This window comes from Porites lutea, chromosome 2 (genome assembly GCF_958299795.1).
Source record: "Porites lutea chromosome 2, jaPorLute2.1, whole genome shotgun sequence".
Classification (NCBI taxonomy): domain Eukaryota; kingdom Metazoa; phylum Cnidaria; class Anthozoa; order Scleractinia; family Poritidae; genus Porites; species Porites lutea.
In genome coordinates this window covers 24477751-24491292 of record NC_133202.1, presented here as the reverse complement: position 1 = coordinate 24491292, position 13542 = coordinate 24477751, and the positions used below count along the sequence as shown (strand labels likewise).

Genomic DNA, 13542 nt, shown 5'->3' with positions numbered 1-13542 from the left:
AGGACGGAAAGAGCTCAAGCGATAGGGCCTGATATTCACCTGCCTTTCCTCACGTGCAATACGTTTAGAAACCCTTAACAGCATGACAACGAACTCGTTCCTGAATGCTCTCAGACGTTTCATCAGCCGCAGAGGAAAAGTCAGAGAGCTTAGATGCAACTAGGGAAAGAACTTCGTAGGTGCCAAGAACGAGCTCGTTTCTGCATTTAAAGAGCTACACACCACACCTCTCAAAGAGTACTTAGTTCCACGGATCCCTCCGACACGGGAGGCGATGCTGCTACATTCCATTCAGTGTGGCACAGGCGCCATAGAAGTAAACAAATCCTCATTCTTCCAGCAGGTGTTAGGCCATGACATTCTAGCAGCTCGTAGATTCAAGTGAAATTAAGCTACAATCAAAAGTGTTGGGAAGGCTGCTACTTCTCAGTTTTTACCTCTTTTTTTCTTCTCCGCCCACCCCTGGCCCAATGTTGAACAAAACTTGAATGTTTGTGCGCGTAACCGTTCTGTTGTATCTCAACATCAGGGAGCTTAGACAACAACGACGGCGACGGCTACAACAACTGTCACTTAAAAAGCGAATTCATGTTGCTTCAAAGTTTATTGCATTTATTCCATCTCGTTCAGTGCGACAAAGAAAGTTGATTTTTACTGGAGTTGAATTCTAAAGGACTGCATTTAAGTTCAGGTAAAGAAAAACAAAATTATTGTCTAGTGTTCACGTCCACCATAAAACGTAAGAATGGGAGGTTTTAACTCGTAGGCGTGCAACGACGGCAAAGAAGTGTACAAAAATGCGTGATGCACGATTGCCAATCTAAACCCATTGCTTTTTGCCTTTCTTGTTGCTTAACCTGCTTAATGGCGGGGGAAGATATTTAGCAAAAGAAAAAACTCTCTTTTTGAAGATTAAAAGGGATTACTGTTAAGTTGTACAATCTTCCCAACTTATTTCACAAACTTTAAATAAAAAAATGACGGACTCACCAAAAGATCCCAAGACTGCTCATATTCACCAACATCCCTAGGCTGAAACTTTACAACAATCTGAAAATAGATAAGTAAATAATTAATATAAATAATGAAGTAATAATATTGCTGGTTCTAAGCCAGGGCGTGGGTAAGTTTGTCCGATACCAGGAAGTAAAAAAAAAAAAATCAGTTTTCCCGACATTAAATTTAAGTGTGTTTACCCATGGGAGCTGTTTGTTTTCCAGAGTGTTTTGTGCATACATGTAAATGAATTACAACCACAATCACATTTTGGTTTATATCTCTGGTAAGGTAGCATCCATCCTTTTTGTTTTAACATGTGGCAAGTGAAGGAAAACCAGTTTCAGTTGAAATAACCTGGGCTGGGTTGTTTTAAGCTGGGTTGCCACTAATCCCGGGTTAAATTGAATCAGGTCATACAAGTTGTTATGGTAGGTTGTTTTTTCAATCAACTCGACCAAGGAGGTTAAAAAATCAGTAAATCAATACCCAAAATTCCACTTTCTACAATTTACACTTAACTTTGATTGATGTATGTATCCGTATACCTGTGATGTCCCGTGACCTTGTAATGAGCCAGAAAGCTTGGGAATACTGAATGCATTGTATGTTGTCCTATGAATGCTTCCTGTATCATCAACCTGTAATTCAAGGGGTTAGAACTTGAAAAATGTAATTCATGAATGACAATTTAATTGACATAAGCTTTTGGACAGCTTTACTAAAAGCTTGCACGCTTGTTTATTTCACGCAATGACGACGGCGACGGCTACGAAAACGTCACTTAAAAAGTGAATTTGCGCTGCCTCAAACTTTATCGCGCTTATTCCGTCTCGTTTAATTCGTGTTTGGAGTTGAAATCTAAAGGAGTGCATCAAAGTTCAGGAAAAGAACAAGAAAGTTGTTGTCTTCTGTTCCCCGTCCTCGACAAAACGTGAAATTAGGCAGTTTCACGTTTTAGTCGTGCAACGACGGCAGAGAAATGTACAAAAAAAAGCTTGATGCACGTGCAAAGTTGTTGTTTTGCTTATCTAAACCTATTTCTTTTTTGCCGTTCTCGTTGCCGTCGTCGTCGTCGTTGCGTAAACTCGCTACTGTTCCACAGACGTTTGTGGTGGGAGGGCACGAACTTGCTCACATCTCCACCATACATTACAGCAAGAAGCCCACAAGTGTGACCTCTTCTGATTTATAGTCACATTCTGTCGCACAGATTTAATCCAATAAGAAGCCAGCTGGAAACTGTCCTCGGCTTCTGATTGGTTAATGTCTGAAAAAAAAAAACGCTTGAAAAGCTCGATTAAAATATTGAATCGTCTGATTTCTTATTACAAACCTTGACATAAGCTGGTGCTACAGAGCACAGATTCCAACTCACATCAGATGCGGCTGTGTTGGTTAAAGATATTTCTGATGCTGATAGACAAAAGATAAGACAAAACACATGATGAACAAAAAGATCTCTCATTTCTAACAACAGCATTTCATTCCCGAGTGCACGCTAAAAATAAATATAAAATTGTCTTTTTTAACAAAACATAAGTGCCTACCGGTACTTTCAAAAAAATTGTAGCTGTATAATACTAGCAAGGAGAAGTCGTTAAGTCTTGTTGCCATGGTAGCAAAATTTCAAATCTAAAAATGGTCCTGCAAATATGTCCCGTGCATGATTGCACTCAAGAACAAAACGTTAGCCTATACTTTTCTTCCATCGTTTGACAATGCAAATGGCCGTCTCTGTTAAGAAAGGTTTTTTGTGACGTCACACTTTCTCAGCTCCTTTTTGTTGAAAAGTGATTGAATGATAACATATTCAAAATTTAGAACCCAATTAACTTTTTAAATGAACGAATAAACAAAGACAAAAATTATTACTGATGACATACTTTTCACTGTTCCAATGAGTGTTGCTCCAAACATAACATCTTTATTTGTTATTCTCAGTGGAGGAAGATGATGTGAGGGAAGAGGAGTTCCTCCTGAAGCGGTGATTGGGATGGACTGGAAATTCAATGCACCAGATTGAAGGGGAGAACTCTCCAGTACTTGCTCTTCTTTAATTTGTACCCTGATCGACTGAATAAGCACAAAAAAGGTTACTTGAATGCCTGTTGACCTGAACTTGGTAGAATAGAATAGAATAGAAGCAGTATAGCTTGGTCAAAACCCCATACTAATTTTAGTAATAGATTCTGGGGAAAGGTGTTGCAAATCCTCAGAATCTCTCGTCACTGGTTCTTGAATCTTTACTTGCGCGTTGAGCGAGTTTTATCCGACAAAACTCACGCCTTTTCTATTACGTTTATATGTTTAAATAATTTTTCCCTCGTCACATGACGAAGCTATCCGGGATTAACGTACATTAGCCTGGCGCTTTTATCGCATGAAAATCTCTTTGAAGACCTTGCAATCGCAGGTGAAATGATCAACTAATCTAAGAGAAATGCAACCTTAACAGGGCTCAAAGTTTAAATTTGAGTTTGCGAGCACTTGTGCTACCAGAATTAAATTTTTTGGCGCACTGCTGAAATTTTAGGCGCACAGCTGAAAATTTTAGGAGCACAGCTTATAATGTTGGGAGAATCTATTTCAAAAGAAAAAGTGAAAAGCTTAACAGTGCCACGTTTATTTGTCATCTTCATTTTGTTACTTTAACTTCAGTCCTGTGGTTGATAATACCGTTGTGATTTTTAATACTAATTTCTCTTTTTGGTAGTACAGTTGTGACTGAAGAAAACTTACACTTGAAAAACAATTCAAAACTGACAACAATGAGTGTGTCGAACGAGAATGAAAATTAATCTTTAATGAATTTGTTAAATGCGCAATGACTTACAAGTAACTGGAATACCACTTAAAAAACCTTACCTGGGAAAAAGGGCTCTTAATCCGCACTTTTTTTGTTTTGATTGATGTTAAAACTGAACGTTCGACATGATCGTCCATTGCGCAAAAAGTACGTGTTTCGTTCGTAGCATATATTTGCATGTGTCAGCGGTGTTTATTACAAAACAGAAGAGTCTGGGATGGAGTAAAACATCGAAACGAAAAAGGACATTCGAGTTCGTAGAATCCATCTAGTTCGAGTTCATAAGTATAGTCGGAAGTAAGTCAGTCGCACTGTGCTTTGGGTTTTACGGTGCAAAGGTGCGATTACACATGAATTTTTAGGCGCACATCCAAAAATCCAGTCGCATATGCGGTAGGTACGTGGGCAGTTTCCCAGAAACGTATGATGATCTCTTTTTTCTATACCTGTTGCACTCCATCACAGTTCAAGTAAATTGTGCCTACCCAGGGAAGGTGGGTAAGAGAGTTGGAGGGATTTGGCTTGGCACTGACAAATACTTTAGTTTGACTCCTAACAAAATAGAAAACACAGTAAAAAATATTAGAAGACAGGCAATATCCCATGGAAAAATATTGGTTAAAATTCGAAAAATGTACTTGGCTAATTATTCTCAGACCAGTAATCAAACCTTAACGTTGCTAATACGCTGTTGGGAATAACAGCGTTTGGTTTGTCTGGGTTTCGGACTCTTTCTTACTGAATTGGCTACATTGAGTGGTTACCTGGGTGGAATTTCTCCTCTTTCAGGGGTGATGACAATTGCATGTCCAGGCCATGTAAACTCAAACCTACCAAAGGACAGGGTAAAAAAATCAGTTTAGTTTGGTCAAGCGCCAGCTTGGACGATATAAATTCTTCCTCGCAAATAATTCTTGTTCAGCACGTTCTGAGTTGTCTGATTGTTGATATTCCGGTATCCTCAAATAATAATAATGATAAAAATTGGACTATTACCATAAAATTCCGAAAAGAAGCCCCTCCATGTGTAAGCCCCCCCAAACTCGTAACGCAAAAAACCCTCCGTTAAATCGCCCCACCAAATATAAACCCCCCGGGGGCTTGTACTCGGAAAATTGCCCTCAAATGCAAAGTAAAACAAAGCAAAAACAGTAAATTTCCTTCCAACTGTAAGGCTAGCCCAATCCATTTTGAAACGCAAATTTCCCTTCGTAGATAAGCCCCTCCAAAAACAAGCCCCTCAAAAAGGGCCTTTGAAAATATAAGCCCCGAGGCTTATTTTCGGAATTTTACGGTATTTTTGGAATACAATTGATGCAAGAAAAGGTTTAGGGTTTTAAATATATAGCAAATAGAGTGACGGCCATTTAAAGCCGCTGGCCTTCAATTGTCTCCTTCATCCTTTCTTATCAATTCAAGAGGACATTAACGAGCCTATGCTGCTGTCTGAGAGAGTTGGGGATCCTAGATGGTGTCTGTTACGAAAAATTGTATTGCGTGACTAGCGTGACTTTCTAGAAGCTTCGCGAGAGTTCATAGTTTGTTTATTTTAGGATCTTGTGTAAGCGTTTCTAAAGCGGTATATTTTGTAATCTTTCTATAATTAGACTATTTGGACTGTTCTAGAATGTTATTGTGAAAGTATATAAGTAGGCTAGCCCAAGTTAAGTTTCAACTAGTTTTCACAAGCAAAGAGAGTTCGATGTTAGTCGTGTTTAGTCAAGTGTGACAAAAGCAGTGTTTATTCAAGTTGGCGGAGGCCGTGTAAGTTTATGAAGTTAATTCAAGTTGGCGGAGGCCGTGTAAGTTTAACGAGTACGTGCTGTTGTGGAGTTTTACTTCGTGGAAACTACGTTCATTTTTGGAATAAATCTTCTTGTTGCTGTTCCGACAACCCTGCGTTCAGTCTGGTTTGCAAGCTACCCGTCCTCTAAAAGATTACCCGCGTAACAGTGTCTCGTGTGGTCTATCACGTGACCTATCGGATAGACCCCACGTGACAGAAGATACAAGCTCTTTCTCCAGGCATCAATCAAATCGAAGCCCAGTTCTGTTGTGGTGTCCTTACCATGCCAGTGTCGATGGAGTGCTTTAAATCTAAAATTGCTGTAACTGTATATAATTCTAACATGTCTACCTCTCCTGATATTCTTTATTTCGAGTGAATGTACATTATTTAAGCAATAGACCACACTTTCTATGGGTTTACCGGCGTGATAACCCACGCGGGATGTTGGGAGAACACGAGAAAAGCTTGTAAATCACGAGCCGAAGGCGAGTGATTTACAAGCTTTTCGAGTGTTCTCCCAACATCCCAAGTGGGTTATCACGCCGGTAAACCCATAGAAAGTGTGGTCTATTGCTTTTATAAAATAACTTTTAATAAACTTTTAGGTAAAAAATATGATTTTAGTACTGTGATCAAGTCATGTCTTCTCTCTAAAGTCATCATAAGCCAATCACGACTCACGATTTAATAGCGCTAAACTTTCTCAAAACTCAGTTCAGTCAAACAACAAACAGCAGCACTTCAAAACACGAGTTTTTGCACTCATTACATGATAACTTATGAAAGCTGTTTTACAGGAAAAGTCAACACATATTCATGCGAACGTACAATGAAAGAATACGTTCATGGTTTGTTTGCTACAGAAGTAGTAATTGATTGAACATCAGACTGTACGCAGCTGTATTTTGTTGAGTCGATCCGTAAGAATTTCGTGCTTACAGAGGAAACTGGCAGCTATTGTAATGGAGGACTTCATTCACTTTTTACAAGCCGCAGTGGTTTAAGATCTGTTTCCTGGACTTTATTATGATCAAGAAATGCTGCGGTAACGACGTGGCTGCATTTGCGAAGTTGTCGCATGTAACTTTATATGCACGTACAGCGACCGATGGAAATATGTCAGTGGTGGAGAAAGGTTTCTTTGCCGTAGCCACATATTGGCGTTAATATTTGTCGATTTGTGAAGTCAGGTGGTGTGAGGTAGGTCATGGCATCGATATCATCGAATAATTTGTGCAAATGTTGGAAAAAACTAGCCCGAAACTCTGACATCTTTCATCATCGTTGGCAGCTTGTTTACAACCTCCAGCGGCCGATTTTGTACCATATCTTGATCAGAGATCTCTTTTTGAAACAATTTCTTTGATTAAGGAATTTAATTTTGAAATAAAATAAATCAAGAATGCTAAAACTATCCGTTTTGTTGCTGGTTGGCACGTGGTTAAGTTTTCCTAGAGACTTTCTACACCAGAAATTCACACAGTTGTTGTCTTTCTCTGCGATTTGGCATCTTCGTGAAATGTAAACTTCTTTCCAGCTTTGTACTTTATAACTTCTGAAGCTATGGCAGTAGCGAATTGTAATGCTCAGTAATAAAAAATGGAAACCAACTATTTTAATATTAAGAAGGACTGGGTAAGTAACTTGTTATTTTTTTTTTAGCCTTTCTAAAATCGTTGTTTGCAGATCAATAGCCGGTTTTGTTTATGGCTCGTGGTCCGGATGCCTTCTTCTATGGGTTTACCGGTATAATAAACCATAGGTTTTTGACCAATCAGATCACGCGTACTATCTCAGTTATTTTATAATAAGATATAACAAAACAGATTAAATGTATCATTTACACTTGCTCACCCTAATGAACGCTCTGAGAAGTTGACAATTCTAAGCTGATCAGAACTTTTGCCACCTTTATCACCTTCTGAAATGGAAGTAATACGTAGGGAAAATATTTCAGGAAACACCATTGATTAAAAGAGTAAAATGAATCTGTCCTATAATCTTTACACAATGAGTGTGTTCTTTCACAATATTAGGTAAAAAAGGCAAAACCCAACGCTGATGTGAAGTACTACCAATAAGAGGCCCAGTTACAAAGCTAGATTCAGTATTATAAACTATGAAAAGGTTTAATTGTAAAGTTGTGAGCGATTGAAATGTCCTTTACCCAATACGAAACTGTCGGTCCTGAAAGTGTAAAAGCGTTGGGGAGCAGAGTATATAGAGGATATTACATGGTGGCTGAAGATATGAGCAGCCTGTGTTACTGACTGCAGAGACACCTTTCTCACCTATTCACCTGGCCCCAGTTGTTCAAAAGGTGGATAACGCTATCCACCCGCTAAATCACTATCCAGGAGATAGCGCAAGTCAACTTTTGAACAAATGGGGCCTGGCTTAAAATTCACATCATATTCTATCATTACGTATAAGCACATATTGCCATTCTAGTCCAAGCACTATGTAGGATGTTTGTCACATGAACCTAGTTTAGTGGCCTTAGCTCCCATGAGTCTCCTGTAGCTCAGTGGTAGAGCATCTGGACTGGTTACCAGAACGTCATAGGTTCGCCTCCTGTTGGGAGTTCTCAGTTCTTTCGAGCTGCCTGTGTAACTGACTGAAGAAACAGCTTTCTCATATATCTCACGAGAGAAGCTTAGAAAGAGGGTAGGCGGAGTGGGCTTTAAGAGCCTTGGACAAGTAAATACCATTTCCAGCTGGCACTTGGACCTAAATTTTTGTGATTACCATATTTATAGTCAACTCTTCCTTGAGGGAGAAATGGGTTTGCTGGTAATACGATTGTCACTCAGTATCTGTAACTACACAAATGAAATCTCGTGGATAATTCGACTCTCTCTTAACGGACACTTCCCTCTATTACTGTAAGACGGACACCTGGGTAAAACAGACACCTAGAGTTGGTCCCTGCCTTTCTTTACTCCTTTTATTTGACTCTCTTTAAGACGGACACCCCTCTAAGACATACGATTAGTGACTGTCCTAAAGGTTTCTGACTTCAAGAGAGTTGACTGTAACATAATTATATTTGTTGGTCAACTTACGTGATTTGCAAGGTGTCATGGTCAAAAAATCAGGAATGACAGCCCAGCTTTTCTCCTCCAGGTTTCCTGTTGGAAAAAAATAAGTTCATCACAATACGGGAATACTGTTGATTTGCGCTAGAGCAGTTTTCATCAACACGATTGACGCAAAGGCATATGGGTGGTATCCTTAAAAATGTACCAAACTCGGCCAAGAAGAAACTTTTCTTTCAAAATATCACAAAGCCAAACGTTTTTTAGGTTTTATACCTGCATGCGAAACTGACAACCATGAAATTATAAATGCAATTACACGGTATTTACATCTTCCCAATTGAACATTCGGTCTTGTCACGTAGATACCAACTTTAATTGAAATAGCTATATATATCTCATTTTAAAATAAAATCTATTTACTTACAAGTATGAAACTAATAAGTACAACAATATGTATGAAGTACATCATTTTTCCATTCTTCAAGTTTTAAAAATCGGATGTACTTTTATGACAGGTAGCTGGACTTATAACTGGGGGGTAGCCTGCGTAGCAATCTTTTCCATCGAGTTATTGCGCAAAAGTTGGAGTGAGAACCCAAAAAAATAAATTTAAAGAGGGAGACGGGCGGGGGAAGAAGAAACTCTCCAATCTCTTTTTATTCCTCTTCTTTGCTCTCCTCCCAACTTTCTCGACAAACGCGCGCAGAAACACTTGCCACGCAGGCTACTTTTGCGGGTGGGGGGGGGGGGGGGGGGAGGGGCTTTTGAGTGGGGACGTTCAAGTGGCAGGTTACGGTATCCATGCTTACCATTCGTTACTGGACTGTTCATTTGAGGCTTGGGAATTGGTTTATCCGAAACAGGCACAGTATCGACTGATCTGTTAAGGTCATTTACGTTACCGGGGTGTGGACTTGGTGGTGATCCTACTAAAGTCAAAAGCACCCTGGATACAGAGCTTTGAAAAAACGTAGTCCAGTTTGGTACCTTGGGGTATTTTACATCTGAAACAAAAATTGTTTGTTTTAGTACAATCTGATTTAAGGTACGGGAAAACGGGCAATAAAAAACGTGCAACCTGTTTTTTAACATTGCCGCAGAACGTATTGAATGGCGTTTTACCATCCACGTTCAAGCCTGTCTTGCAGCAAACAAGGTTGTTGCAAATTACGCGAATACTGACTTCTGATTGGATTAATTTAGGCGGAAGTCACACAATACACGGGCATCACCGCACTTGCTGCAAACCACGTTTGGCTTGGGGACGGACCATTAAAAAAAATTAATGAGGCGGGGGGGGTGGGGGGCGAAATACAAAACTTACTCGCGCAAGGAAAAAATTAAGTTAAAAAAAATTCTTGCACGCCAAATAACCTTAAAAATATTCCGGTAAAGGTCTAAGAAAAATCATACAAGAAAAATGTTTTCGAAAAAAATATCATGCGGTTCAAAAATTCCCCACCCTTCCCATAACGTTTCTAATGGTCCGTCCCTTAGGCCGGTAAAACGCGCAACATGTACAGATTTTGTTGTAAAAAGTGGAACTACTCTCTACTTTCCACCCCAACTTTTCCACACGTGCAACATCCTGATTTGTTACAAGACAAGTTTGATGGTGGGTGGTAAAACGCCCAACATCGTCATTCAACTCGTTTGGCAAAATAAGTTGCGCGTTTTGTTTCCCGTTTTACTGTACCTTAAGACAAACTTGTTTGGCAGCAAGTGACGTGGCGAGACTAGTCTCCCGCATAAATTTTATCTAGTCGTACATGAGCATTCACGCTACTTGCAGCCAAGTTGTTGCAAGACAGGTTTGAACATGGGTGATATAACGCTTAGATGTCGCTTTTCAATTCATTTAGCAACTTGCACTTTTTTGTTGCCAGTTTTATACCGTAGCTTCAATCAACTAAACGTTTAAAGCTGCTGCACCAAAAAGAGTACAGTACAGTTGTGAAAATTACCACATTCTACATCATTCTTGTACCCAAGCACTTCTATATTTGATCTTCGGCGTAGAGTGAGTCACATTTCGCTTAATGGGCGTCTTGCATTCAGTCTTGACTTTTCTCACTTTAAAATTAAAGCAGAGTGACTAGCTATTTTCACTGCCCTTGACCATATTAAGGCGCTGACTCTTCTACGGATGCCTTTCATTGGCAAGGTCAAGTGTTAAACAAACAAATATGATTTACGTTTTCCCAATAGAATACCATGCCATTCCAAGAGCCATAAAGCGTTTAACTTCATCTCCAAAGTAAAGTAAAACTCTTTTAGTGCTTTTCAAAACGTTTGCACACACACAAAAATACTATTTAAAGTGCCACTGCAACGATATAGCAATATACCTTCGATCAGTTTATCTTCATCTTGAAAAGTTTTGGTAAAATTAAGGCCAACAAGCGGACCACTGGACTTTGATTCAGGAGAAAACTGCTGTTGAGGGTTTCTTTGAAGATTTCTGACAAAACAAAATGTTTAGGATGATAAATACCTCAAAACACAATTCTGCTGATGTAAACCATGAAGGGATGTAAGGAATAATGCCTTAAGAGAATAATGAACTAATGCTAAATCCTCCCTCTAATCCACAAGCTAGTACAAGGTACGCTGAAATGACTTTCTATTTTCTCTCCTGACACTCCTTCAAAAGATGTTTCTGATGTGTTTGCTTTACATGACATCTGCATATCATATCCAAACAGTTAAAACTTAAGACCAAAAAAAAGTACAACGAGGAAGAAAGTAGGTTGAATATTATCGTTCCGGTGAACGTAGTACTGAATAGGACTGTTCTGATGTAGTTATCCTCAGAGTCAAAGTGAGTTGTTTCACGTCAGTTGATGGTATTAAACTCTGGTTATTGACCTGATTGGTCAATTAAGTCACGATGTTATTGTTCGTCTGTCAGTTAAGCCGTAATGTTATTGGCTAAGAACACTCGTAATGTCATTGGTGCGTTTTTTTCAGTCAGTTATACACGCGGTTCGGAGGAAAAAATCCAAGTAATCCCAAAAGGAGTCGAACCTGTATGACCTCAGACTAGTTATAGTCCAGATGCTGCAAAAGTAGAACATTTCTGGCTAAACAGGTCTTACTTCTTGTATTGTCTCCTCAAGAATTCATCTCCAGTATAAAAAGCAACAGCTGCTACAGAATTCACGGATGTACGACATTTGACAGCGTCTCTCTCCAGGGGCTGATACTCGATCAGTATGGTCTAAGAAAGGTAAAGAGGATATCATTAGTAAATTTGTGTATCACAGGAAAAAGAATAAAACAATTCCTGCAAAATGTTCTTTGCCTCTAATTTAAACTTTTCTGTATTTGCATTTTCTCTGAATCAGAGCAAGCAAAAAGAAAACCCTCTAGCTAATGTTTTTTTTACATTAAGATCTCACCCAACAATTTACGGCCAGAGAAATTAGGTGTAAAATTCCACGAAGGTGGACCATAGCGTAAATGAATTAGTAGCAACGAAGACAGGACCCACTGAGAGGGACGTAAATATTCAAGTGTGAGGATTGGGATTTAGTGCACGAAACCTTAACCACTCCAGCACAAAAAGGGACTTTAAGATCCGACGACGGCGACAGCAGCAACAACGTCGCTTAACAATTGAATTCGCGGTTTTTAAATCTCCAACGCGATTATTCCAACTCGCTTACTTATTCAAATGTAAGCGAACTCTCCTGGAGTTGAATTCTTGAGAACCATATCCAAGTTCAGAGAGAGAAGGAAAATTTCCTCCTAGCTGGCTTACATCCTCAATAAAACGTAACATTGGGCAATTTCAAGTCGAAGTCGTGCAGTGACAGAAAAGGAGTGTACAAAAAAGCGTTACGGACGTGCAAGGTTGTTGCTTTGCTTGCCGTCGCCGTTGTCAGATCTTAAGGTCGTCCCTAATGTTCGATGCGTGTGAACGATGTGTTTTTGTCCTGTGGCATTGCTGTTCTTAGTTCAACACGAAAAGCTATACGCAAATACTGACCCATATTTTAGCAATAAACAAATGTTTTCCTCACACTGTAGTAGAAAGCTTAATAGGGAGCTTAAGCAACAACGACAGCGACGGGTGCAAATCGTAAAGGTACAGTTGCACTGCTTCAAACTTTATCGCGCTTATTCCATCTCGTTCAGTTCATCAAATGTTGGCAATTTTTTCGGGAATTCTTAACGACTGTGTCGAAGATCAGGAAAAGAAAAAGAAAGTCGTTGCCTTATGTTCACGTCGTAGTCGTGCTGTGTCGGCAAAGAAATGTACAAAAAAGCGTGAGGCAGTGCAAAGTTGTTGTTTGGCCAGTCTAAGGGCCTGTTTACATGGGAGTGGGGGACCCCAGGTAGGTGAGGTAACCTGCTTAGGCGGGGTAACCCGCCTGTCCTTATAATCTCTCATTTTAATTGATTACGTTAATTTACATGATAGGTGGGGTGACCATGTGAGAGATTATATGGAGATGCGGGTTACCCCACCGAAGAGGGTTACCTCACCTACCTGGGGTCCCCCACCTCCAAGTAAACAGGCTCTACATCTATTGCTTTTTGCCATTCTTGTTGATGTCGCCGTTGTCGTTGCTTAAGCTCCCTAATAAAAATTATGAAACCAACCTTTGATGTTCTCTCAGAAAGGATAAAGTTGTTTGGATGCACAGTCAAATGTGTGGATGGATACTGTTGAAGTGAATGGACATCTACGAGGAAGAGTTAAAAACTATTATAATAAGTAAGACTGTCATGAATCTATAGGATACATTTGTTTTCACACATAACTTCACTGTCAGCAGGCACATTTTTGCCCCCAGGGATAAAAATGTGATTCGCTCTGTGCAAACGGGCTCACCAAAGGTATAGAAAATTATTGTTCACTTAAAATCCTTGTTAGGCATATGTTTTGTCACTGTCAGTTC

General features: G+C 39.5%; 1 protein-coding gene across 1 annotated transcript in view; it reads right to left on the bottom strand.

Moving 5' to 3' along the window:
* LOC140925890 (uncharacterized) overlaps positions 1 to 13542 on the bottom strand; it is a 68369-nt gene that overhangs the window by 13591 nt on the left and 41236 nt on the right. Inside the window, exons 31-42 of the mRNA XM_073375731.1 lie at positions 13244 to 13326; positions 11734 to 11855; positions 10984 to 11096; positions 9445 to 9639; positions 8660 to 8725; positions 7449 to 7515; positions 4570 to 4635; positions 4252 to 4357; positions 2883 to 3072; positions 2333 to 2412; positions 1545 to 1637; positions 991 to 1050 (exon numbers count right to left, since the gene is read on the bottom strand). Of these exons, the coding sequence (XP_073231832.1) occupies positions 991 to 1050; positions 1545 to 1637; positions 2333 to 2412; positions 2883 to 3072; positions 4252 to 4357; positions 4570 to 4635; positions 7449 to 7515; positions 8660 to 8725; positions 9445 to 9639; positions 10984 to 11096; positions 11734 to 11855; positions 13244 to 13326 (1241 nt within the window). The remainder of the gene's footprint in view (positions 1 to 990; positions 1051 to 1544; positions 1638 to 2332; positions 2413 to 2882; positions 3073 to 4251; positions 4358 to 4569; positions 4636 to 7448; positions 7516 to 8659; positions 8726 to 9444; positions 9640 to 10983; positions 11097 to 11733; positions 11856 to 13243; positions 13327 to 13542) is intronic.